Genomic DNA, 27,327 nt, shown 5'->3' with positions numbered 1-27,327 from the left:
AGCTTTCCGCATCCACGGGGAGGGAGGTAAAGCACAAAACCCCTAGGTGTAAGGCAATTAAACTTGCTCACTGCTGTTCTACTTCACTGCCAGGATGATGTATATAGAGACAGGATGATAAATACATGAAGAAAGAAGAAAGGAAGGAGAATGTTAATGTTGTAAGCCTGTGAACAAAGCTATGAATTTTTCTTTGGAATTCTCTCTATTATCGCCCTTATTTAACCTCAAAAAAGCTCCTGTTGGCAGAATCCTTGCATTTGTTAAGGCCCCTCTGAATGAAGGTTCAGCTTTGCCACAACAAGCACTTCCCTTAGTTTATGTTCACCTTTACTGATAGTGCAGTTGTGCCATCACCCAGGTTGATGAACGCATTTAACAACACAGGCAAGACAACAGGTATCTCTATGCCATGATCCAAATTCTCTATAGCATCCCCAGAAATAATTTCCAGCTCCTTAGGTCCAGCACACAGAAACTTCTGTACCAGTCACCCATGCCTGGAGCATGCACATGAGCTCATCTGTTCGGCCTGCCCCACACAGACTAGGCTTGTATGGGGAAGGACATGTTCTTTTCAGATTTAACTACATCCAGGAGACTTGAATTCAGCTTTCCATTTATGGCCAGAAACCCTCTAGTAATTTACTTGGATATTGCAGCCCTCAAGTAGTACTGGCAGCACGCTGCCATGTTGATTTGGGACTGACTGCATGTACACTGAGCATTTCCCTTGATACTGCGGGTCAGCACATCCCACCTATAAAAGCTAACATGGCCAGTTTCCAGGACAACTGTGTGACTAGTCTCCTGTGAGAAATGGATCAATAACACAACTGAATTCCTGCTTCCTCAAACACCTGCCTTTGACTGTCTGGAAGGAGACATTTTTAATACCCTGGGCAGCCTCTAAAGTTATGCCGAATGGAAGAGCGATACGGTGTGTATTTTATCAATAGTGCTATGACAGCTTTCTGAAATCTGTTCACAACACAGCATTTGCTCCATGAGGAATACCAAGGCATGTTACATCTCAGGGAAAGTAACTGTTTTCAGAAATGTTACCCATTCGAGGTCTACAGAATTCTGAAATACAAGAAGAAGGGCTTCCCCCTGTCTACCATATCCTTGAGACAGATGCATGACACAGAGGCCAGAACCCCATGCAGGGGCTGATGTCCCTGGCACAGTGTTAAGTGATACCTAAAAAAGCAAAGGAAAAACATGGTGTACATTCAAACTTCCAGGCAGGACACAGACCTGAGGCACTTCTAGGCCTCAAGGAACTTTGAGAACTCTAAGACTTCGATGTACTGTATGCTTACCTCTACTTTCAAACCATAGTCCTAGCCTGCCCCAACTGTCCTTCACTACTCATTCTAGAGCACAGAAAATACAACTCCTGATCTGGAAAAGGCTGAATTGTTTTTGCCAACACATATCCCACAAAGTAGCATGCCCTTCAGATAATGCTTTTTACTTCCCCTCTCACCACCCCCATTTTTGATAATGTGGTTCCAAACCAGTTTGAAATTTGACCTGACCTTAATTTTACTGTGTTCAAGTAAGCTGATTTTTATATTATAGCGTATGTCATGCTAGGTAACAAGTACTCCAAAAATTATGAGTTGGAAGTAAGGGGCTCTTTTCAAAGCCAAGCAGCAAGTTAAGAAAGGCAACAGATGCAGTCTGTTATTTCATTCTTGTAGCCAGTATTCTTTATCATACCTTAAAAGGATACAGTTCTTTGTGCAACAACTTGGCTGGCGGCCTCTGAGTGATGATCCAAAAATTGGATCCTCCTCCAAAGCTGAGTTTTAGATACACATCCAGCACGCATATGGCTGTGGTATAGACTGCCTTGATTTGGCATTTGATTGTAAATGTTTCATGCAGTGCGAGGACTTGACTAATTCCTTCTGAAAGGCAGAGATACCTGGAAGAGCTGTGTCAACACACACAGTTGTCAGGAGAAAATAGAAAGGCTCTATCCCTTTCAGGTCACAGGGTATGGCTGGGACGGGGCCTTACAACATTGAGAGGATTTTAAAAGGAAAAAAAATAAAATCACATTTTTCCCTGGCATAGCCATATCCATGTACTGAGGGCACATTTCCTCCTCTTAGGTAAGGGATTACCACAGAAAACAAACAAAACCCTCTCCAGTATTTGGCATCCAGTGCAGGCTGCTAGGAGTAAGTACTCAGGGAGTACCTAACTTCCCTTTCTCTAGCATTCCCTGAGAAGAATGGATGACAGAACAGCGTGGATGTTAGAGGGACCACCACTGTGGCCTGAGAGTATCTCAACCATTCACTTCTGTTTAAATGCAGCATCTCCAGCCACTGCTCCTTTGGGAAACTCCCTCAAGCATGAAGTACCTCCTACACCTGATCCAAGGAATGATGCTTGGTTACAGGGTTGGTAAGGCAGCACAGGTCTGTTCCTGTGACAGGCCACATGTTACTCAGCAGCTAGGGACTGACACATGGGGAAAAATAAGAATTGGAAGCTTGAATAAGAAAGTAGTGGAAACACCATATTTACAACACATTTGGATATACAATCTAGCCCTTGCAAGGGAGCGATGCGATTTATACTGCTGTTCCAAGAAAGAACAGAGTCCTTTCAGCTCCTAGACAGCCCAGATGTAACTAAGCACATGGGGTTGCAGCTTTACAAGAACCCCAGCCACAATAATGTTATCTTGCATTGTTTCTTCTTTACTCCTCTCTTTGCCTCCAGTCCTTCCTCATTTATTTCTTGCTAGTGTATAGTTATCCAGGCAGTATCAGCCATGACAATATCTTCTTAGCCGATTACTTCTTTCTCTCTGGTCCACCTGCTTCTCAGGACCCTTAGAAATCAGCACCTTCTTAGCCATCTCTACTTGTTTTCATGCATGCCTGCAAGCACAACAGCAGCCAGGCCAGGATCTCACTCCATGCGTAGTCCAGGATACAGTGTATCAGATACTAAGATCACAGAGAAATTTCTTCTTACACCAAACATACACTAGGACATCCAATCCCCGAACAAGTTGGGGATGAGGCAAATATGCAACACTGTTCCTGTGGCTGTGAGTTACAGCCAGCCAAGCTGTGAGTTACAGCACACCGGAAACTGTATTCCCAGGGATTTTCTCTGAACCTCTGCCATGGATTTCCTGAACCCAGGAGAGACACTTACGAATATGAGCACAGGTCAGCAGATATGTTTGGCTGTCAGGGGATAACAATTTATAAACATGCATTTCTTCTCAACATGCTCTACCCTAGCCTCAGCTGAAGCCTTTCCTCAAAAAGCCTATCCAAACATTGGCATAAATGTTGTTTTCCTTCACTCAACATAACCACAAATCTGGGAAGACAGTATTTTTTGGAGACACTATCAGCAGGAGAAACTTCCAAGCCTGATTAAACCCAATTCTAACTACAGACAGCATGGAATCAGATAGACTAGTCAATAATTTATTGAAATCATCAGCTTCAAGGTTTTTTGTTTGGTTGTTTTTTTAATTAAACATCAGCTGAGAACCAACTGCATCACAACTGTGAGCCCACAGAGCTTTCAGGGAGGAATAGTAAGTTTTGGATGAATGTATTAGTTATTTCAGGTATCATAAATTTCTATTCAGGTGTATGCTTACCTTCTCAAATTATATTATATGGACATTTGCTTTTGCCTCATCTTCTACTATGTCAAGGAGCATGCAGCAAGCACAGAAAGTTTAGACTCCTATTTCAAACTAACCCTTCCACTTTCCACCTGGTTTCCACAGTTGATCAAGAGTTAGGGTAAACAAGGAGTAAATAATAAAAAGCTGTTTGTTTTCTGTCTCTCCTGAAGTGCATTCTGCTGGACTATGCAGATTCCCCCTCTCTCTGATTAACCTGTGCTAAATACAGTCAGGACAACTTCACCAGATTAGTTAGACTAAACAGATAGCCATATAACATTATTTTTGACACAGTCTCCCGTAACATCCTCATACATAAACTCAGGAACTGTGGACTAGATGAGCAGAGAGTGAGGTGGGTTGAGAACTGACTGAATAGCAGAGCTCAGAGGGTTGTGATCAACAATGTAGAATCTAGCTGGAGGCCTGTAGCTGGTGGTATTCCTCAGGGGTCAGTACTCGGTCCAGTCTTGTTCAACTTACTCATCAATGAACTGGATGAAGGGACAGAGTGTACCCTCAACAAGTTTGCTGATGATACAAAACTAGAAGGAGTGGCTGATGTGCCAGAAGTCTGCACTGCCATTCAGTGAGACCTGGACAGGCCAGGGTGGAACCTAATGAAGTTCAACAAAGGCAAGTGTAAGGTCCTGCACCTAAAGAGGAAAAACCCCATGCACCAGCACAGGCTGGGGGCTGACCTGGAAGGCAGCTCTGCAGAGAAGGACCTGCGAGTCCTGGTGGACAGCAAGTTGCCCATGGGCCAGCAGCGTGCCCTTGTGGTCAGGAAGGCCAATGGGATCCTGGAGTGCATTACAGTGTGGGCAGCAGGTCAACGGAGGTTATTCTCCCCCTCTACTCTGCCCTGGTGTGGTGCATCTGGAGTGCTGTGTCCAGTTCTGGGCTCCCCAGTTCAAGAGAGACAGGGAACTACTGGGGAGGGTCCAGCAGAGGGCTGTGAAGATGATGAGGGGACTGAAGCATCTCCCTAATGAGAAAAGGGTGAGAGAGCTGGGCCTGTTTAGCCTGGAGAAGAGAAGATCAAGAGGGGATCTTATCAATAGCTACATATATCTTAAGGGTGATTGTCAAGAGGATGGGGCCAGGCTCTTTTCAGTGGTGCCCAGCGACAGGACAAGGGGCAACGGGCACAAAATGCAACACAGAAAGTTCCTTCTAAATACGAGCATGAACTTCTTTACCTCAAGGGTGACAGAGCATTGGAACAAGCTGCCCAGAAGGGTTGCAAAGCCTCCTTCTCTGGAGACATTCAAAACCTGTGTGGACTTGACTCTGTGCAACCTGTTCTCGGTGAACCTGCGTTAGGTGGGTGTTGGACTAGATCTCTAGAGGTCTCTTCTAACCCTGACCATTCTGTGATTCTGTTCATCAAACAGCACAGCTAAAACAAACAAACAAAGCAGTAAACTTTTTGAGGCCAACAAATCTGCAGTCTAAAAGTCTTCTAAATAGTATTAGGTACATAATAGAAATATGTCACTTGGGTGACATAAACTGAATCTTTAAAAACTCTCCAAAAAGATGCCTTTGGATTTTCATCTGCCAATTAAAATGCAAAAGCAACATTTGTGCAATAAAAAACTCAAACATAAAACCACATGCTTGAACATAGTGGAATATAATCTGACCTCACTGAAGGTTATGGGAAGACCTTCTCAGTTTCTACCGGCATCAGGATAAGATGACTGGAAACCAAATATCCCCATCTCAAAACAATAAATATCTTCAGGGAGTCATCAAACATATTCTATTGGCTCAATCAAATGCATAGTCAGAAAAATTGCTATATCGTTACACCCAATTAAACCTCATTTCCAAAAGTGCCTTTAGCATCTTTGAAAGCTCCTCATATTTGCTTTATGTCTGCTCTGTATGTTGTTCTAACAGCTTATCAGCTGCACCAAACACCAGTTTGTCAAAAGGGTGTCTTGCAGTTGCAAGGGTACACAAATTCACTGTCTCTTACTTTAGCTAAGCCATCCCATATTGAACACTAAATGATCTCATTTATTATGGCTAATCTGGAAAAGGACATAGAATAAGCTACTGTTCTAAACACAGAAAGAAATCAAAGCACTGTTAACTTAATAGTTAAAATTAGAAACTCTCATCACTGATGTATAAAGAGTAAGAACATACTGGGACTAATTTGTTTTTCTGAGAAATTACTCAACTAGAAGGAATAGATTTACACCAATGAGAAATAAAAGCTTCCAGCCCCCCCTACAAGATACTGAAAACTTCCAAACAATGTAGTCTACATGTCATTTCCTGTGTCTCTCTTCAGAAATGCTATTTAAGAAAAGAAAAATAGGAACACTTGCATGAAAAAAGGATCTTTGCATCCAACAGCCTCATCTTCCCCCACTGATTAATCTTTCCTGAGGGCCCAAAACAGGAGCTGCCAATAGAAAAGGAAAGCATACAATCAGCTTAACTGGGCACAAGAGTGACTTTTACCTCATAATGAGAAAAAGAGGACCTGCTGTACAAATCCAAGAAATACACAACTGATCTGCACAAAGATGTGTGTTGACTGAGTCAAACCATCATGAATTAAAAACATATGGCCCCATGCCCCAGGAAAGTTTACAGACTGCACAGCCAACAAGTAGTAAATGAAAGCAGATAATATGATGAAACGACATGGACAATACAGTCGCATAGTGTCAGGACAAGGGTTTCAAACAGTCCAAACTCCTACAACAATGCCACTGTTAACCACCTCCCTGCATGACAGAAAATGACAGACACTACCAAGAACAGCAGTTAAAGGCTCATGGACATCCTGAAGTATCTCATTTTGACCATTGGTACAAAAACCGTAAGAAATGAGGAAGGAAGAAAGGAAGGAAGGAAGCTACACAAAGATGTAGCTTTGCAGCCCTTCTCCAGCAGAGGGAAGACCAAGAAGTCTGAATCTGATTGAGGTAAAAAGGCCATAAGTAAATTGATCAACTGTTGTTCAGTGAACTAACACGATGTCATGCTTTGGCCATCCATTCTACTTACGTAGACGACAGCCTTGACATTGCCAAGCTGAGCAATACACACTCCAACACCCACTGCTCACATTTTCACCCACATGACCATACAATCTATATTCAATAGCGAGGTCCAGAGCAGCATTTTTAGATATCAAGGCATGTGCAGGCACATGAAAATTCTCCACAGCATTTACTGTTGACTACCTAAGCATCTTCAGAAACATGGTTTTGCATGCCAAAGGACATTTTTCTTTCATAGCTGCTGTAATATCCATGTGAACTGCTATGCAATGAAAGCTCACATGTGTACCTGTCTTTTCTTACCAGTCATTATTCTCTGAGCTTCATATGGTTCCATATAGCCAGTGTTCTCCCCTTTTCCCATTCTGTTCAATTCACTTTTGGCATCAAATGGATCTGAGTAGTCATCAGCTATTAATACCTGAAAGACAGGAAAGTAACTGTTACTAGAATTTCTAGTCTGATGTGCAAACCAGAAGGTAGTAACAACTTATCAGCTAAAAAAACCCCAAAACAGTTTCACACAGCTGCATCCTATGCCATCTTCACAGTGCAGTTTGAGTTCAGAGGACAAATACACAATTGCCACAAACCAGTTAGTAAATGTTGCTGAAACAGAAGCGTGCTCCTGATCATACCAGAAACCTCAAAAAGGCAGACTCTAAGTGAAAAGATTTCTGACTAGCACAAGATACACGATAATTGGGATGGACAAATTAGAAAGATCCAATCAGTCAGCACATGCAATCCATTGCAATTCTTATCAGAGAAGTTTGCTAATATTCAGCAAAAAAAAAGCACACTTTCGCTTACACTTACTTCAGTGCCTCTGCTTTTTAGGTGTATCAGCCATAACTGAAAGTATTATATTTTTTTCAAAGAAATACTCGAAGGCTACTCTTCACTGCATCAATAAGCAGCTTTGCAATTTTAGTTCCGAGTTGAAAAGAAACAAGAAACAAAACAAGTTTCTTGTTTAAACTTAGTTCCTTGACCCATTTGTGCCATTCTTTCTCTTGAAGAGAGATTATATTTGCCCTGTATTTTGTGAACCAAGACAAAAGGGAGCAAAAAGAAATTATCTGTCAGAAGAGCAAGTTTCCTTCATCCATCATGAGATCACAAATACCTGAAAGTTATAAAACGTCTCTTCTTACCCTACGTTACCACATTTCCTGGATCCTGGCAAAATCATTCTATGCTGTGTAAACCCTGTTGCTTATATAGGCTTTTTAATCAGCTCATTAAAATAACAGGAATAATTTCTCCCTGTTATTGAAGCAGTAGAGTTAATCCTGGTTTCTAGAAGCTGACAAGGGGACCAGGGCAAAGGAAAAAGTCCTCACAGGATAATTACTGCAGAGCACAGATGTGATGTAGGACAGGCAAAAGAACCTGAAGTAGAGAAAGAAGAGGTAGGCACCAGCAGCAGAATCTCCACAGGAAAATAAAATAAATCAGGGGGGAAAGGACCGCAGGAGATCACCCTGTCCGACCCCTCACTCAAAGCAGGGCAAGCCTAAAGGGTTCTGCCCTGAAGGCCTATTCCTTTAAGGGAGATTTTTCAATCAAGACTCTGTCCCACCAGTTATTTACATTTTTAAGACCAGCACCAGTACGACTGACAGCAGACTGCTATTCCAACAGCTTCAATCTTTTCAACAAAGAGCCAGGAGTATGTTGTCAGCTATTAGACTGCATCTGCACCTGCTTCTGTCTCCTGCTGTCAGAATACCCCACCAGACAGAGCAAAAAACAGGACACACAAGGATGAGCGGCATTCTTCAGGGGTCCATACTGGGACTTGTGCTGTTCAATGTCTTTGTCAATGACATGGACAGTGGGATTGAGTGCACCTTCAGCAAGTCTGCTGACAACACCAAGCTGAGTGGTGCAGTTGACACACTGGAGGGAAGGGATATCATCCAGAGGGATGTTGATAGGCTTGAGAGGCGAGCCCATGCAAACCCCACAAAGTTCTTCAACAAGGCCAAGTGCAAGGTCCTGCACCTGTATCAGGGTAACCCCCGGTATCAGTACAGGCCGGGTGGAGAATGGATTGAAAGCAGCCCTGGGAAGAAAGGCTCGGGGGCGCTGGTGGAGAAAAGCTCAGCATGGTGCGACAACAAATGCTTGCAGCCCAGAAGCCAGCCATATCCTGGGCTATATAAAACCAAGTATGACCAGCAGGTTGAAGGAGGTGATTCTGTCCCCTCTACTCGGCTCTCCTAAGACCCCACCTGGAGTACTGCGTTCAGCTCTGGAGGCCCCAACATGAGAAGGACACGGACCCATTGGAGCAAGTCCAGAGGAGGGCCACAGAGGTGATCAGAGGGCTGCAGCACCTCTCCTGTGAAGACAGGAGTTGTTCAGCCTGGAGAAGGGAAGGCTCCAGGGAGACCTTGTAGCAGTACCCCCAGTACCTAAAGGGGGTCCACAAGAAAGCTGGAGAGGGACTTTTACAAGGGCATATAACAATAGGACAAAGGGTAATGGCTTTACACTGAAAGAGGGTAGATTTAGATTAGATATTAGGGAGAAATTCTTTACTGTGAGGGTGTTGAGACACAGGTTGCCCGGTGAAGTTGTGGGTGCCCCATCCCTGGGAGTGTTGGAGGCCAGGCTGCGTGTGGCTTTGAGCAACCTGGTCTAGTGGAAGCTGTTCCTGCCCATGGCAGGGGGTTGGAAACAGATGATCTTTAAGGTCCTTTAAATTCAAACCATTCTATGATTCTTTCATTTCCAGATTAAACACCTGCACAAATGCCACAGAGTAACACTGTATTAGAAAAAGGCAGAGATCTTTAAGATTAGAGTATAAAACATCCAACACACTTCAGAGTCACTGCTCAGGCCCTGCAACACTACCACACTGAATTTTATACAGATTTGTATTTTGCTTACCAAAAAAACCCCAAAACAAAACAAACTAGTTAACCAGAAAGCCACCACCACATTCCTTGGCGTAAGCTTGCAACAGTCATAAGCACATCCCTAAGAAAGGACATCTTAGAAGATATATTTGTTATCACCGAAAACACAGACGTGTCAGAGCAAGATTTAGCCGTCTTATAGTCATAGGTTAGCAGGTGGGATACCAAAGTATCTGAGATTGATGTTTCAATTATAAATTTATCATATACATTTATCATGTTTTCCTCCACTCAAAGTTTGAAGCAATCAAAATTTTCTGTTTGACCGGAAACCACCAGAAGGACATGAATAATAAGAGGGAGGAAAAAACAATTTTTTCTCTCACTTAGTATCTGAAATTACTGCCATATTATTGCAAAAAACAGTTAATCCAATGGAAAAGCAGTCCCCTCACTCATGATATATGCACAAGCAGCAAGGCAAGTGACAGCAGCTGCACCCACTTAAAATGCAACCACTTATTCAGCAGTAATTTCTCCTAGTCAAAAGGACAAGTTTATCTCCAGAAGTGCTATAGTTGACATGCCATCCATTTAGCCTTCTGATGAAATCCTGTCTAAAGCTGCTGGATGGTAGTATGGGCTCTGTGCTGCTCTCCTATTACAAACGTTGACAAATAATATGTGCCAATTCTTAGTGTAACCATACTAAACCATAAAACAGCAGTAACAGTTATTAGATATTTCTTCTTTATTTGCAAAAAATACACTATGAGGAAATTTATACATACAAAAAGCTGTTACATGACAAAAATTAATACTGGTTAGCTTTAATCATAATAGTAACATATTCAAGACCTTACTGTACTGAACATGAACAGAAAGACTAAAGCAACTAACTTGTTATTCAGAGGTCTAACAAAGCAAAAGCTGCTTGCTAACATGGAAATTAAAAAAAAATAATCTAAAATGGCCAAACCCCACATTAATTCATTACTGTATTATTACTATTATTACATTTTGCTATCTGTAAATCTGTAACAGGTCATACTGAGGCTGGAAACACATCCACTACAGTACTCCCTGAAAATCTCCCCTAGCTTGGACAGTGGGTGTAAATTCCTCCCCTTCAGACAAGTAATAGTGTCACAAGTACTATGAGACTCTATACAGCTTGCCATAACTATGTTTTTAATCAGGTCACCTATCAAATTTGTCAGATTGGACAAACCTGCTCCCCCAAATAACCACCCCCAAAAAACCCCAGCCAAAACAAACCAACAAAACCCAAACAAAGGCCCCCCAACGAGTCCCAACCCTACTTTTCAGCACTCAGGAGGCAGAAAGAGAAGTCTAATTCAACTTCCTGTATTTCCTTATTAAAAGAAGCTTTACAGCTCCCCATGTGACTGTTACTGTTTCCGTATATATTAAAATTTATTGATTGTCAGCCTAGCTATAGGGGCTGGCCAGTGCCAACATTTTATTTCTTCTATACTTGCTAACAGCTGTAAGTTCCTCACTTCTAGGAAGTCTCAAGGTTTTCTACTTCTTTCAAAAATAAGCCTTCAAAAAGAAGCCTTCATTCAAAAAGGCTTGAAAAACCTCAAATGAGTATGCCTGTTAGTTCTATTACAGCATACCTACTGTAAATGTCTAAACTTCTTTTCACAATCCCAGTATAGAAGATTATTTTTCCTGTTCTTGGAGATCTCAGCCAGAAAAAGCATTTCTACTCTGCAACTCTTTGTGTTATCTCCCCAGAAATTACTTTTACATTAGCAAGGTCATCTTCCAAGCCTATATGCAGTAGGTGAGACAAAATACAGAAAGTCTTTTGATGAATTACAAGGTTCTGAGTACAGGAGTTTTCTAGTCATGGTACACACATAATAAACAAAAGATTTGCTTCATGCCAGATGGTATGAATACATTGTCCTCATACCCCCTCATGCCATTGTCCCAAAGCATAAGCTTGCCAATGTTACACGCAAGTTCTGCTCACAAGCCTATGAGTATCCCAGATACATCCCTTGCATGTGCAGTGGGGCTCTTTAGATCATGATCTTAATCACCTCCATGACACGTGGGAAAGATCTGATGTAAGAGTACCATGCTGTCACCTCTCCCCCATGGGCATGCAGGAATAGGCCTTCTGTGTGGTAATCAAAGCGCCTCCGTGTTTAGCAGGGCTCTTTGGTGCCAGACAGGCATGTCTGTGTTGTGGTTTTTTCTCCCAGCAACCACCTTTCAGACACTGTCCAGCAAACTGGTCTCTCTCAACCCTTTGTCTTCTGTGGCCCAGAGGCCAAGGCAAGCACAGAAGATGGTAGGTTAGGGCCTGCATGCAGTGCCCCTCCCATATCTTGGGTTAAGTACACTTCCCAAGACAAATGGCTAAACTTGTTCAACTGGCCTCCAAATTGGTCTTTCATGTTAGTGACTGACAAACAGAGGACAGGAAAGAGAAGGGAATGGATGCCATCCATTGTCTACCAGTGCATCCCCCCCTGAAGTCTCAATTCACCAGGCAACACTGTATCTAATGCTCTACCAGCCATGTCTGCCTTAGACACAATCAGAGGAGTGGCAACGTGCTGAGGTTGTGCAGCTGCAGGCTAGAAAGGGCATTTACACACAGGGTCTGACCTTCGGAGCAGGACAGAGTTACTTTGCCTCTCCTTTCTGCCAAATCCAGCCACCTTTCACTTTGTTCTTCCTGTCAAAATGAATCATAGCTATCAGGGAATCCCCAGAAGGCCTCAGACAGCCATTCAGATTCCAAAGTCAAGTCTCAATTGCCTGCATTTGTCAGAGCTATTGTTAAAGACCTGTGGCTTATCTCTTAACAGAATGCAAGATTATCAGAGTGGACTGTGAGCTCCTACAAATACTGAATCCCGTTCTACACAAGCCCATCCTATGGCACCCGATAGGCATATGATACTATTTTCTCTCATGTAGATCAAATAATAGTATCTTGAGGCATAAGTAACTTCAAGTAAAAGAAACTCCAAAACATAAATAGAAGTGTACTGATCAAATGTAAGCGAAACTTCTATTTGAGGTTCCACAATCAGAGAGATCAAGAAGGATTTAGGGAACACTCACAGTTCTCCCTAGCAGGTTGTCTGCTAAAGTTTAAAAGCAAAAGAAAAGGAGTATGGCTCAGTTACCAGCCAGGTTGACAAATTCAAAACCATAGCTCTAGCTAAAATGTCAGTTAGCAGATACAATATCAAAAAACAACGATCACTCCCCTCCAAAAATTAAATACAAGCTGAGATTCTGGTTTACTCTTCTAATACACATTAACTAGTGTGCAAGCTTCACTATTGATGCACAGTCTTTGTCCTTCTGCAGTCTTAGAAATGTAGTAATATATGTAGGTCTTAAATGATACTAAATACAAGTTTAAATGTATTTGCATATGCAAAAACGTGTTTTGCATATGCAGCCATATGAAGAAAACAAAGAATATACCTAAATGCATAATTTTGCAGATATCACTGACTAAAAAACACATTTTAAAGAGAGCAAACAAGAAAGAAATAATGAGAACTTACAACACTGAAATAAACTGAGTCTTTAGGGATAACCCTTCTTTGAAATGAAAGGAAATACAAAAGATCCATCCTTGAAATAGCAACTTCAGCACAGAACCATTTGTTATCTGACTGATTTAGTGGCTATGGTGAGTAAGGACACACTATTCTGGAAGAACATAAGAGGAACTATAACTAATATGAAGCAAAAAAACCAAAAGGCCTCTCCTGCTAGCCAAACCTTTGGGATACTTATTATGCAAGACTTCTTTAGGGGGAGATTTGTTATTAACTATTATATATTATAAATATATTAATAATACATACTTAAGTTAGAAAAAAACAAGCAGACTGTATATTCCTCTGTTGGCTTTTGGGCCCAGCAATTAAGTCCATGATAAGAACATGTGACTGTCAGCAGAGACACAGAAGACTAGCACTTAAAAACTGAATTTGTGTCAGAGAACACCAAGGTCAACAGATTAACACAATATAGTGAAAATTCCTTATGCTTTCTGAGAATTTATAGTCACAAAATACCAGTCACTAGCTACAGTATAAGTCACTCTATAACAAGTGGTTTTTGTTTTGTTTTGATTTTTTACAACTTTTGACAAATACCAAATTTCTCTCCTTGTCCATGAGTGATTTCCAGGTGTCACAACACAAACATGCCCTAGGCAGATATTTCATTAAAAATAGTATTTTCATTTAATGCTCAAACACTAAGCATCAGACAGGTCTATGATTATGAAGCCTGGACAAAGCTCAGCCTGCGTTCAGAAGGACTGCGGAGTTGGTCTGAATTTGTGTTCTAAATGAATAAAGATTTGCACTTATGCTTTCTTCTATGAAGCACTGAATCAAAAAACTTCTTGGGTAATCATCCCCACAACCTCAGTACTACTTTTTTTTCAAAATTGAGTTCACAGCCTTGGAAAACCTTCAAATACAGTGATCTGTACATGTCTTAATTCCCAAGAGGATCAGCAGAGGGATCAGGAAGAGTAAAAGAAGGATTTTTAATATCTGCTAATGAGCCATAATTTACGTCATGATTCTAGAGGACTAACTCTATAGGTGGAGCTGTGTATAAAGCCTTCTACTCCTAAATCTGAGTGTTGGAAAGACCTGTATCAGCTCTGCCCCTGGGAGAAATCATAGTCCTCATTCATAGCTTTGATTTCCAGAGAGGAACAGATTCCTTGTCTAAAAATTTAACTGAAGCACAAACTGGGAAAGGGAGCTCCTAAATTTCTGACACAGATGTGGACTGGTAGCAGTGTTGGGGCAAAATAATAAAAAAGCCAGTATTTTATAACAGGGTTTCAAGAGCCACTCCCCCATACACAAGGCTTGGTTTTCAGAGAAGGTAAATTGCTCTTTGCAGTTTCTACCAGTCCACACACCACAGTGATAGACCCCACTGCTAACAAGCCCATATATAAACAATTCTTCTTGGCTCTCCATTTCTCTCCTCTATGTCCTTGATACCCCATGCAGTAATTGCAGTTCCCAGCTATTCCAGGTGTGTCCCTCCTTCACATAGGGCAATGCAGGTCACCCAGACAGTGCTGCTGAAAGTTTAAAAACAGAGCTCAACCTGCTTTCCTCTCAGTAAGGAAAGGGCCCTTCCCTGACCCATTCACTCAACTATTTTAAATTTGAAAGTACACCTTCCAGCACCTGCCAATACATCCAAGATTTATGGAAGGAAGGACAGAGCAGTTAATAGGTATTTTTTCCTTCAGAAAACCAGGTTAAAAAAAAAAAAAAAAAGTCCAACAAAAAAATGTTTGTATCCTATGCACTGCCATTAGCAGATTATGTTTTGTAAAACCATTTTTTCACTTCATGCACAATGCAAAACTACTTCAAAACCACACCTTATGTCTGTTTCCTTGTCAATGGACTGTTTTACATTACCATTTACAGAAACAATGACATATCCAGGAAGATCTCCACCACAGTCCCTTTCCTATCTATCATCAGATTTCACCATATGCTGTTCCAACTGCCAGGTGTCTTTCATATTACTTTCTCCACCACAGTGCCTAGCATACTGTTAGTCAAAGATACAATCACATTAACATCAGGCAGCAAAGGAATGAAAAGTCAAACCATACTCCTTGCCACAGAGCAGCACTCTGCAGGAACGTCTGAAAATCAGATGCTATAACCAGCCACTGGTAGGCAAGGATATACACAAAAGTGCTCAGAGACACAAGTATCTCTTCCATACCAAACAGTGTCCGTGAGCTTGGGGAGCAAAGAAGCTTATAAAAAAAATACAGAATAGGCATTTCTTCAGTAATCCAAGCGAATATAATGGCAAACTGGCTACCGCAAGATAAGATTGCAAACCATAAGTTTACTAGTGAACTTGATGGTTAAAAATAAAAACACAGATTCACCTTTTCCCTTTCTAGGTCCATTCTCTTCATTAATCAGGTTAAAAGCCATTTACAGAAGTTCCAATTTACGTTCTTACTGTGCCTAATATCTCACTTAGAGTTAAAATACCCTTTAAATCACAATAAACTGCATAACTTTATTCTGTCTATAGAGTGTATCACTTCCGTATATACATTACATTAGCACAGTCCTAATGCTAATAGTTTGCTTGCAAGTTCACTTTAAGTTGGGTGTGTAAAAAGCTCTGTAATACAGACTTCTTTCCTTATCTGAACAGTTTTGAAGGAAAGGATGCAGACATAATCTGTACTATAATGCAGTAGTAAGGAAGCTGGATTTATGGTGGCCCATAATGGTGTTGAAAAATAATTGTTTAATGTTGTTTTAGTTATGTTTAGTGTCTCAGTACTTCTGTATTCACATATAAACTTGAGTAATCCAGCTCTTGCGCACACCCATGTGAAAATTCAGCAGACAATCTACATAAGAAAGCACAATTCATTCCTTCTTGCTGATCCACATCGATATTCAGCCCTGCTTTAGTATCCTCAGAATATCACTCTCTCCCATGGACTCACCCAGCCACACCCAACTGTATACACATGCACTTGATCTGAACAAAGCCCTATTCATTTCTTCATGCTTTTTCAGATGGTATGCTTGTATGCTTGAGAGACTATTGTCAGACTAACACCACATGCACTTAACTGCACAGGTTCATCTGCAGAACTAGGAAAAGCACTCCAGATTGTCTGAGCTGTGTCTTAGATCCTGCACTACTGTCCTTGCCGAAATTCTCGACACTAACCCAAGTCTGTTGGCAACGCTCAGGCTCCAGGGCAGTTTTTGAGCAACAGAATAACATTAAGACTTAGATTCTGTGAGATCACTGAAGGCAATTAAACCACTCTTTTACTCAAAGCACGTGTGATACGAAAGCTAGACCAGGTGGTTCAGTGTCTGGCCCACACAAGTTTTGAAAGTCTCCAAAGAATGAAGGCCCACAACCTCTTTCTCAGCAACATAACTTTTAAAGTATATTTTATATTTTTATCATATTTTTAATATGTTTGTATATATTGTTATATAAATGTATATATTACGTATGTATATACGTTATGTATATATACATACATATAACATAAATTTCAGAATTTCATAAATAATTTCAATATATGTAACAAGAAAAACTAAATTTACTTAAATAAAACTGGTAGACTAAAGCATCGGTTTGAGATCAGACAGATGTGTAGACCAGAGGATGTGATTAAGTGGGCATTTGGATTCCATTCACAGATATTACAGTTCCCATAAAGATGGAACACATCCAAGTGCTGCACTAATAGACTGCTCTGGACTCAGCTCAATAATTTACAAAAATCCTCCTACAGGCAATACGTGGTATCCACCATGCAGTTTTCACTTGTATTTGAAGTCAGCACCTGCAAGGCAATACATCTGCTGTTGGTATTTTGACTCTTTTCACCTGCCTTCTTTTGCCACCCATGCAAACTCCAACACTGCATTCATTTTTAGGTTGATTTTTTTTCTTTCACTATCTAATTGAGCTTTATCTAACATTTAGCCATATGCAGGTTGTTACTACCTTTTCAGTTAAAACAATAAACCTCGGCCTTGTCTCCTCCATTCATTAGCTTTATCAGACTGAAGGCTTTAATTAGTATTGCTGGCTGAACATAAAAACACAGTGACAAAAGAAAGTGTAATCATAGGGACATATCTCACTACTGCTTTATTTGTTCCTCTAATACTTCTGGTAAGCTAATCTGTTTACAGATGCAAATTTCACTTTTACAAGGAATGCTCCATGGTCTTCATATGCGAAATAGCAATCTACCGATATTGCAAGAGCATGAATTGCATCTACAGCATGCAGCTTATGCAGCTTTTTCTTCTGTCTCCATGAAGTTGTCAGCGACTGGAATCAGGTCAAACTCATCACTACTGAATAAGTAAAGACATGTAAAAGCAATGGAATACTTCCAATTTCTCCCACATCTGGCTTTTTTGAGTACAGATATCCTCCTATGCATATATGAGGATATATCCTTATAGCAATCAACAGAAAAATTAAGTGGTGAACTTAAGCAAAAGAAGTAACAGGTAAATCAACTAAGAAATGTACAAAGCAAGCTTTTAATGGGCATGCTAATGCTAGGACCTGGAAGACTACTGCATGCAGTGACATCCTTCCACAGGCATCCCTGCAGCCCATCTGATTATCAAAGATTAAGCACCAACCTGCTGAATGGCAGTAGGGCCACATGGCTCCTCTTTCTGCACCAGAAAGCTGAAGAGAGGAGAGAAAGAGGTGCACCCTTCCGCCAGTTCAGAGACGCCCAGCTGTGTAGCCCTTGCTAATAGATTTTAACTATATACAGATACTTATAATGTTGCATAGAGCCTAAGCACTTTTATGCAAGACCTTAGAAGTTCAAACAGCATTTCCAGTCTATTGCAATGTCAGAAAGGTACTTGTTTCTTACATAATGGGGGGGTAAAGCTTGCAAGGCAAACAGCTTTAATCTTCGTGCTTAGCTAGCAGCCAGATTTCTGTACCACACGCTTCTGTGGTGGATCCCATGGAAACAAGGAGGATATTTTTTTCCTTATATAAGTGCAGAATTCACACATAGATATTGTTTTCAGTCCTTTGTAAATTAAGTCAGCAACTACACTGCCCTGAACAATTTCCTGCCTGATTGCCACTGCCACACAAAATTTACATGCTTTTGCACTGGATCAGCTCTGCATATATAGAACTGAGCTACCTTCTACAGCATCAGATTATGTCCTGTCCTGTGGAAATGGATCTAGCAACTTGCAGTGTCTTTGGCATTCAACATCCAGAACTGCTGCCACAGTTCTGCCTCCACTGCACAAAGGGAGTTCAAAATGCTGCTTATTATGAAATTATCATATTTTAAAGGACAAGTATGCTACAATCCCAGCTTCTAAATCCTAAAAACTTTCTGCAATGGAGTATATGCTGCAGCTGATCTTGGAATAGCATTCCAGGTTCTTCAGCTTCAGGGCCAGGCAGAGAACTGTTTAGGTTCAAAAAACTGTAATAGGTGAGAAAATGTACAACGTATCTTTTCACACAGCCATTTTCCCCTCAGCTATTACTGCTTTCATGGATATACACATATTACACAATGCCAGATAGAAGTCGCTCAGAAAGACTTCAACTCATTCTTTCAGATCCCCAGTTCACCAAGTGGTTTGTCAGTTGTGTTGACGTTAAGCCAAATCTCACATTTATTCTCACACAAGTACAGTAGCTGCCAGGTTGCTCTGGCATACAGCCACATGTTGTTCCAGTTTGCCTACACTCATTCACCACAGGAGAGCTAAGAAGTTAACATCTCCCAGGCCAGCATTAAAAATGGAAGCCAGTAATTTCTTACGTTGTTCTGGCTTGCCTACACTCATTCGTTTGCCACAGGAAAGCTAAGCAGTTAACATCCCACAGGCAAGCACTAAAGGTGGAAGCCAGTAACCTCTTATCCTCCATACTAGAGGTACTGAGGTGCTTCTGCCATGAATTAAAACACAGCCAACTCTCCCTTGTTTGAAGATAAGTATCACTGTTAAAGCCCTAAAACCTGCCTGATTGTACTACTTAAATAAAAAAACCCACCCACCAATTTGAATTCAAAGACATCTGACAATGATGACTCTCTCCATTGTAGAGGTTAGTCACCTCACTGTTGAGGGTACATGGCAATTTGGGTTTGTCTGCTTCAGCTTTAGGTGGTACTTCTACCTTCAGACATCAAAGCTTCCTGAAACCCAGGTACATTACATCTTGTGGTTACTTTTACAATCTATGCCTAGAATCTTGCAGAATACAATCATGCCTGCCATTGCTTTTAATCTCCATCTCCTTTACTCTCTGCATCAGCTAGTCTGCCATTTTTTTTTCCCTGAGAATTTTGACTAATCAGTCTGTTGTTATTCATATTTCGCCACTTGTCCTTTAAAAGTAACCACACGAAACAAACACCTTCTTTTCCATTCTAGTAAGTCTTTCAAGCTCAACACGCAACTGACCTCTTCAGCCAACTCTTTACTGATGACCAGTCACAAAGGTTATAAAATTGCTCATTGAATTTGTGGAAAACCATACTTCTCAGTTAACACAAAGGAAAACAGCAGTCTATCTTGGTATATGAAAAAGAAAAAACCCACAGGTGCTGGAATGGAACACAAGCATTTAGCCAACACTATTGGATCATTAAACACTAACGTTTTTGGACAATGACAGACCTATATGGCAAACTAAATCTTTTTTCATTCCTGAGGTACTTGCTAGCTTAAGCTATGCTACTCACAGATTCTGTCCGCCCCCCGACCCCAATGTTTTTAGCATTACGATCAACAATTCTCAATGTCAGATCTCTCGGTTTTTTGATACCATCCCCTCTACTATATCCTTCTTACAGAAGTTTATTTCCACTTGTTTACTTGCCACTAAACTAGACACACAGAGTTAACCAAATTCCTCATTTTTTCTCCTCAGTGAATAACGACAGGAGAGGAGAAGTTCCCTGCCTGCCCACTACGACCACTGCTTACCATGTTCACCTGTCAGGCTTTACCTTTCAGGGCTGTGAAATAAGAGATAATTTGCATTTCTGAGAAGAAATAACACAATTGAACAAAAGACAAGCTATGTAGCTCCTCAAAATCAAACTCTGTTGTAGGTGAGGGCAGGCACACTTACCTTTTGAGGTGCAGAGATAACTTTATGTTGCAGACATGTTAAGATTTCCTGATTGTCACATATAGCGCTCACTCAAAACCAGAAAGAATGTGACTATGACATGAGTGTTCTGTACCTTCTAAAAAAAAGTTGTAGGCTGCTCATTCAAAACAATTTTAGAACCTGCAACAAGGCCTTGGGAACAACACACAGATTTATGACAACACAAGGTAGCAGGTTACCTAGCAACAGATTTAGTTTCTACTTAAAAAATGGCTTCAGTAGGTTGAAAATTGAAAGATAATGTAAAAAAAAAAAAAAAACAAACCATGCCCAATTAAAAAAAAAAAAGCCCACAACAAAAAAAAGGAAAAGAATAGCAGCTGCATTTGGAAGCGTTTTGCCCCAAGCAATTACTTTCTCTGAAGTGTGAAGGTGCGGAAAGTATTTGCCTAAGAGCAGATACATAGTATCAACACAAGCAATTGAAAGAACACTGAATATACTGTAACATAGTGAGATTCTAATCAATCACTTCCACAAAAGAAGTTGTTTCCAGTCAGGAACGACACCTAAAATGACAGACACTGTAATAAATTCTAGACTTTTAATCTTGTATCATCACCATCACAAGCTGATTTATTTGGAATTCCACCTAGACAGGATATAATTTATCAAGTTGTCATGGAAATGTGTCACTGCTCAATGCAATCATGTTACATATTTAAACATGTACATACACATCATTTAAACTGATAACATTCAGTACATACTAAGAATTCCTGTGATGTGACTTTACACTGAAGTTATAAATGCCAATATACAAAGTGGAAAAATACTAATTTCCAATATATGAAAAACCTAAACTATACTCACAGGACCAACAGAGGCAGGTGGATACGTGCTGTGCTTACAAAATAATTAATGCTGCTTCTCTCTGCAAAGCTTCCCAGCTGTAACCCAAGTTGCTGACCCCAGCACTTTCCAGTGCTGTGTCTACACTATTTTGTTAATATCTGCGTAGAATGACCAGTTAGAGAGAGGCAAACATTTGCAACTGAGCCAGTAGCTACAGAGTTTGCTTCAAGTACCTGCCAGCTGAAAACACAGTTATGGAAGTTGTGATGCCGTTCTAACACAGGACTTCGAACTACTTCACCTTTGACACCGAACTAGGTGGCAAAAAAAAGTTATTACTGAATGCATGACAAATTGTCTCCTTTGGGATGGCATTAGGTTTGTTGTGGGTTTTTTTTTGTGTGTGGTTTTTTTTGTTTGGTTGGTTGGTTTTTGTTTTTAATTTTATATACATGAGTGCTCCAGACCACATGCAATGGGGCTGAGACTGCAACTTTGGGTTGCAAGCACCGGGCTTCTCAAGCGACTCTAGGGTTCCCCAAGGACCCCCTCAAAGACCCTCATTCTGTTCTGCAGCAGGATGCCAGCCCAAAAGCCTTGACACCAGTCATGATGCTGTCAGTGCACCATGCCCCAGAGCAGAGCTAGGCACGCCTGCAAACCTGCCCCGTCACCCAACAGGAGGTGAGTTTGAAAGCCCAGAGGACAGGGCACCACCACTTCATGTGCCAGCCTTGCATATGCCCTGCTTGCCCTGAGATATAAAAAAGGGTCAGGCCACCCAGTGAAGAAGAGTGGAGAGCAGCGGTGACTCCAGATGCATTCCAAGGGGAGCTAGTCCCCTCACCAAAACCCCTTCCAGGGGCTGACATTGCCCCTGCCCTACCACCTAGTCTATGAGGGCGGGAGAACAACACTTACTTTATCTTTCACAGCAGCGGGGACAGAGGTTGCCAGCTGCTCAGAGCCCTTGTTGAGCTTCTTGCCATCGCTGCCACCGACGCCCTCAACCTTGATGAGCCGGTGCTTGGGCGAGACGTACTTCACGTCGGGCGGCGTGGCCGGGCGGCGCTCGCTGTGGCTGCGGAAGAGGTGCGGGGAGCCGGCCGCGCAGGGGGCGGGGGGCGCGGCGCGGCACGACGCCGAGGAGAAAGCCTTGGGGGCCGCCTCGCCCAGCTCCTCGGGCACGGCGTAGTCCGGGCGGCACATGGCACGCAGCCTGCACAGGGACGAGCCGGGCCCGCTGTAGGGGTCCTCGAAGTCCCGGTCTTTCTGGGCGCGGTAGGCGCGGAGCAGGTCGCTGGCCTCGTCGCGCAGGCGTCGCCGCGGGAAGCTGGGCGAGGTGTGGTGGCGAAGGTGGAGGTGAGGCGGCCCGTCAGGGCGGGGCGCGCCGCCAGCACCGTTGCGTTTCTCTCGGTAGTCGGGCCGCGGCGGCTGCGGGGGACTCTTGGTCTTGTTGTTGCCGAGGCTGAAGTACTTGTTCAGCCATTTGGCCATCGTCTCTCCCGGCCGCGGCCCCTCAGCGCCGAGCGCTGCCCACGGCGCCCCGCAGCTCAGCCGCGCCGGCCGCCGCCGCCCACATGGAGAAGCAGGGCGGCGGGGCGGGCTGGCACCCCCGCGCACACGCCGCCCCTCCGCAGCCCGCGACTGGAGGGGCCTCGCTCGGGCTCCCGACCTGCCAGCGGGACGGGACGGGACGGATCCCGGCCCGAGACCGGCGCTCGCCGTAGCTCCGCGCCCTCCCCTGCGGCTCCGGCGCTCTCGCGAGCGCAGCGGCAGCTCCCCCGCGCTGGCGGCGCGGCGCGGCCTGACCTCAGCACGTACCGGGGAGGCGGGGGATGCGCTGCACCAGGCCTGGCCGCCGGGGCCCGCCCACCGCCCGCGCCCGGCGCAGGCAGCGGCGGCGGGGCCGGGCCAGGTGCCGGTGGGCGGTGGCTGCGCGGCGCGCCCCGCCCTGGCCGGAACGGGGGGCGGGGAGCCCGGGCCGGGGCTCGCTGCTGTCTCTCGGTAATCCCCGGGAGGGGCCGGAGGCGCAACCACCTCCGGGGAGCGGGAGAGTGTCGGTACGGCCTCTTCTTCCTCGCCCGGCGGTAGAACGGACGCGGCGGGCCGTGCCAGGCCCTGCTGGGCCGCCGCTGCAGCGGGGGGGGGGGGACCCGCCGCGGCCTCTGCGCCCGTGAAGGAGCGGGAGCGCGGGGCTGCCGCCGTGAGGGGGTCCGGGCGCGGTGCCTTGCCTGGCCGGCCCGAGGCTCGGGAGACTCTCTCTGCCCTCCGGCCGGGCCGCCTGCAGCCCCGGGGGGCCGGTACCTGTGTGTCCCCCTTCCCCTCAGCAGGGTAGGGGTCTGAGACTGCGCCCGGTGGCCCCTGTCGAAGGGCACCAAGCCCAGGGGCTCACTAGGGCTGATGCTAAGCAAGCAGGATACTGTGTATTTTGTTGTCAGGTCCTTTCCCAGGTGTGTTCCTGGGTAAGGGCTACAGTGAATCAAATACAGAGATGATGCCTGTGTGAGTCACGCTGCTCAACCCGCATACTGGCAGAAGGATTTGTCATCTTCTGGGCTGCCATGGTTGTGACGAGTTAGTATTTCTCATTTTATCTCTCTTCATCTGCCCAAAGGTAAACAACAACTATAGTAGGTTTTCCCAAGTTTTTTCTGTCCGTCTTTGATAGTCTCACCTGACTCTTCAGTCCTCATCCCAGTGCTGATTTGGTCTGGCCTTAGATAAGGCTGGAGGCACTGAATGGATGCAGAGGCCCTGAATGGATGAGGAGGCATTGAATGGATGCTGAAGTAGGCATAGGAACATCTTTAGGCCCACCTGTGGCCCCTGCCACAGGAAAGACATTAAGCAGCCAAGGTGGTAGCTTGGCCTATGGTGCTTCATTTGTGCATCCTGATCTGGGATAGGAGGGCTGTGTTGAGGTTTTGTTCTGTTCTGCATTCCACTGCACCGATACAAGCAATTAAAAGTTGGGTTTTTTTTTCCTCTCAGGATATTTTTCTTTATCCCTTCAATTCAAACCATTCCAACTTTATAGATCTGGTAAACTGTGTCATAAGTTGGAATGGTTGAATTGAAGGGATATTTGAATGGATTCAAACCATTCCAACTTGTGACACAGTTTTCCAGATCTATACTTTCACGTAAAGCACCAGCTTCCTCTTGCTTTATCAAGCCCATAAATGCAGAGAGATGAGCAAGGTGGGGACCTGCAGCTCAGGAGTTCTGTTCTTTTCATACAGGTCAAAGCTCTGTAAAAAAACACCCCAGTTTCATTAGGAGTCGTGGACATGTTCTTAACATGAACAGCAGAGGTCCTAACATGCTTTCTGCACAGAAGGGTAGCCTGAAATTAGAATTCAGATATAAGCCTCTTCTGAAGATGGGCAAGGCAGTGTTGTGCAGTGTTTAGAGAGTGGTGTGAAGATGTCAGGAGCTAGTCACATTTTGGTCTGCTGCTTTTAATAATTTGAGAGTTGGACTCTTCTTATCTTCTCTTTTTATATTCAGAAGAGGAGAGGGCTGAGAAGAGGAAACCTTTTATTTACTTCTCATTACAAATCACCTGTGTAGTGCTCTGTTGCACTTTGGCAAACACCTACATAGTGCCCAACATCAGTCATGCCTGTAGTATATTTTACACACCCACCCACAGTCATGAAATCTGAGGGCAGAATAGAGTTATCTTCACAAATCAGTTTACTTCATGAGTTAAAGACAGGCTGGATTTTCACATAAAGTTTTTATCTGGTTTATGGACCATTTTAACCTTGCTCTTGGCTGCACATTCTCTATAAGAAGCTTCATTCCTTCATTTGAATGCAAATGAATATTCCTCAATTTTGCAAGGAATGCCTTGCAAAAATTTGCAAGGAATGCAAACTGCTTGGGTTTGGTCATTATCATGCGGCTTGCTCAAGGTAAGCGTGTCTGGCCTGTATGCTTTAGTGACCTCCTGAGAACTGAGCTCCTCCACTATGAACACAGGGTTCAATTGCAATTCCTTCCTGGCAGGACTTCCTGCAGCATTGCCATCAACTTCTGTGGAAAGGAGCATTGCACGTTCTCTTCACTGGCTGAGGCAACTGGAAGTATTTCTGTTTTTGCATCCTTGGTGCTGTTCTCCTATCTCTGCTTGGCATATTCATCCTGTCCAACTTCAGATTTTTCAGAGCAACTTCTCAGCCTGAGCTTGGGAAATGTCCTGTTTCTTGACTGCCCGTACCAGGGTCTTTCAGCAGGTTGCAAGACTCCCAGAAGTTGCTGTTTCTAGGACTGGCATGTTCTAGGCCCTTTATACAAGGGTGAGTTTTTGCCCTGAAGCAAGATGACTTTCAATTTCTTTAAAACTGAAAGGATCTCATTACCCAGAAATCTAGCAGTGGCTTAATTCCTGTTCTGCCAGTGTTTCCACCGAGAACTTGGCTCCAGCATGGAGGCGTGGGAGGTGCTGGAAGGCCCCAGGAGTATGCCAAATTCAGACAATACTGTCCCACTCTCCCTTGTGGCTTAAAGTGGAGCTACATTTTCTCCACTGTGTTGGCAGGCAGCTTGGAGTGACAGGTGATCAAAATGAAGCCAATGTAGGGCAGCTTCTCTAATAATTCAGAGATTCTTTTAATTTACCTACCATAATATCTCAGCAAAGTGGGAGGATAGGAAAGATGGGGATAGTAGATAACCCCAGGAAAAGCCAAACCTGAATAATACCTGTGAATGAAATAGAAGAATCAGCAGGACAGGAATAGCAGAGAAGTAAGATTACTGTTTCTATTGCCTGTGAGGCATGCCAATCTCAGAGTCTGTTTTTGTATGCAGGGACCACAGCACTCTTGGATGTGCACAGGCCTGTTTCCACACACATTCTGCTCTTGCAGGGTATATCTGCACCTGCAGTGCTCCTAGTCCCTGCTCTGAGTTGTTTTCACATGGCTTTTTTGAGGAACATGGCTTCATCTTTTCAGAGCTTTGAGTGGAGTTATGAGTTCTGGTTGGTTGGTTTCTGGCATATTTTTTTGCCAAACATAGGGATGGAAGGGTAGCGGTGAAAGAGAACTTTCTTAAAACTTCTTTGTGAAATAATGAACCCAGAAATTTTATGATCTGAACATCTGCTTCTGCTTGGCTCTGCATCTCTTGAAGTAGATGTGCCAGGAGAGGCTTTGCAATTTGTTCCAACTTAGAGAATGAGTAACAAAGAGATTCTTATCTCCACTGAGACCGCATGAAGAGCTGGCATTTGATACATGTGTATTATGTACACAAGTCGTTCATTGTGCTGACTCAGTATGCACACTCCTAATCACATCAATTAAATAATGAAGTTAAGTAGCAACCACTCTAGAATTTACAAGACATTTGTTTCCTCTCATGCTTCTGGTTTCCATGTGTAGTAAGTGTCGCAGTACATACAGTATATTTCAAATAAAGATATAGAAGAAAAAGTAGCAAGTAACATACAAAGCAAAGAACTTTCTGGATTAATATAACACTCAAGCAGTGCTGCCATACCTAAATTTACAGTTATCCTACAAGAAAACAAATCCAACATTTTTAGTATTGATCAGCTGTTCACATTGAAATATCCACAAAAAAAGCTGGAAAGGAAGAAAATCCTGGTTATTATGGCTTTGGGCTAGGCAAAAAATGACAAGCATTCAGCACATTAAAAAACTGCCTTCATGAAACAGAGAAATGTTCTCTTTCTTGATATGCTTCTTTCTTGGTGACTTATGCTGAATAATTCAGAAAGGGTGTGTAGCATCAGTAATGCATTTGGATTCATCATATTCGTGCATATTGCATCATATTCAGGTAATGATTACAGATCAGTTTATTGCCCACAGGTTATCAAATTTCTAAGTGTTTTTTCCTTGTTGTGTATGTGTATGACTAAATGCAGGATTGTTAGGAAGATCTGATTTTTCTACTTTCCCAAATGACATCTTCCAGCAACAAGTTCATTCCTGAGTAAGGAGAAGTGCTCATACTCTAATAATTTTTTAGTTATTTAAGTCCAACCAATTTGTCCCATACTTTCATGCTGCAGGAAAAGAGAAACAGATAATACTCCTCTTTGATTTTAGCTTTGTGATGATCTCTTTCCCTCCAAAAAACAGTATGGTTCACATTCAGTCATTTTTAGTTTTCCTGTATTACATGTCCTATTCAAAATCAGATTTGGAAGGGTTTTGTC

At 43.0% G+C, this 27,327-nt stretch overlaps 1 protein-coding gene across 2 annotated transcripts in view; it reads right to left on the bottom strand.

The window, feature by feature from the left end:
* Positions 1–22,957, bottom strand: part of SHB (SH2 domain containing adaptor protein B) — an 83,652-nt gene extending 60,695 nt beyond the window's left edge. The window contains exons 1-2 of one of the 2 annotated variants that reach the window (XM_040580197.1): positions 22,050–22,957; positions 7,012–7,129 (exon numbers count right to left, since the gene is read on the bottom strand). In XM_040580197.1, the coding sequence (XP_040436131.1) occupies positions 7,012–7,129; positions 22,050–22,625 (694 nt within the window). In that variant the 5' untranslated portion in view covers positions 22,626–22,957. The remainder of the gene's footprint in view (positions 1–7,011; positions 7,130–22,049) is intronic. The other variant, XM_040580198.1, reaches the window with a different exon arrangement.
* Positions 22,958–27,327: the final 4,370 nt, after the last annotated feature.

The sequence above is a fragment of the Falco naumanni genome, chromosome Z, assembly GCF_017639655.2.
Source record: "Falco naumanni isolate bFalNau1 chromosome Z, bFalNau1.pat, whole genome shotgun sequence".
Lineage (NCBI taxonomy): Eukaryota > Metazoa > Chordata > Aves > Falconiformes > Falconidae > Falco > Falco naumanni.
Note: the sequence above shows the minus strand (reverse complement) of the source record. Positions and strands in the feature narration are given on the sequence as shown.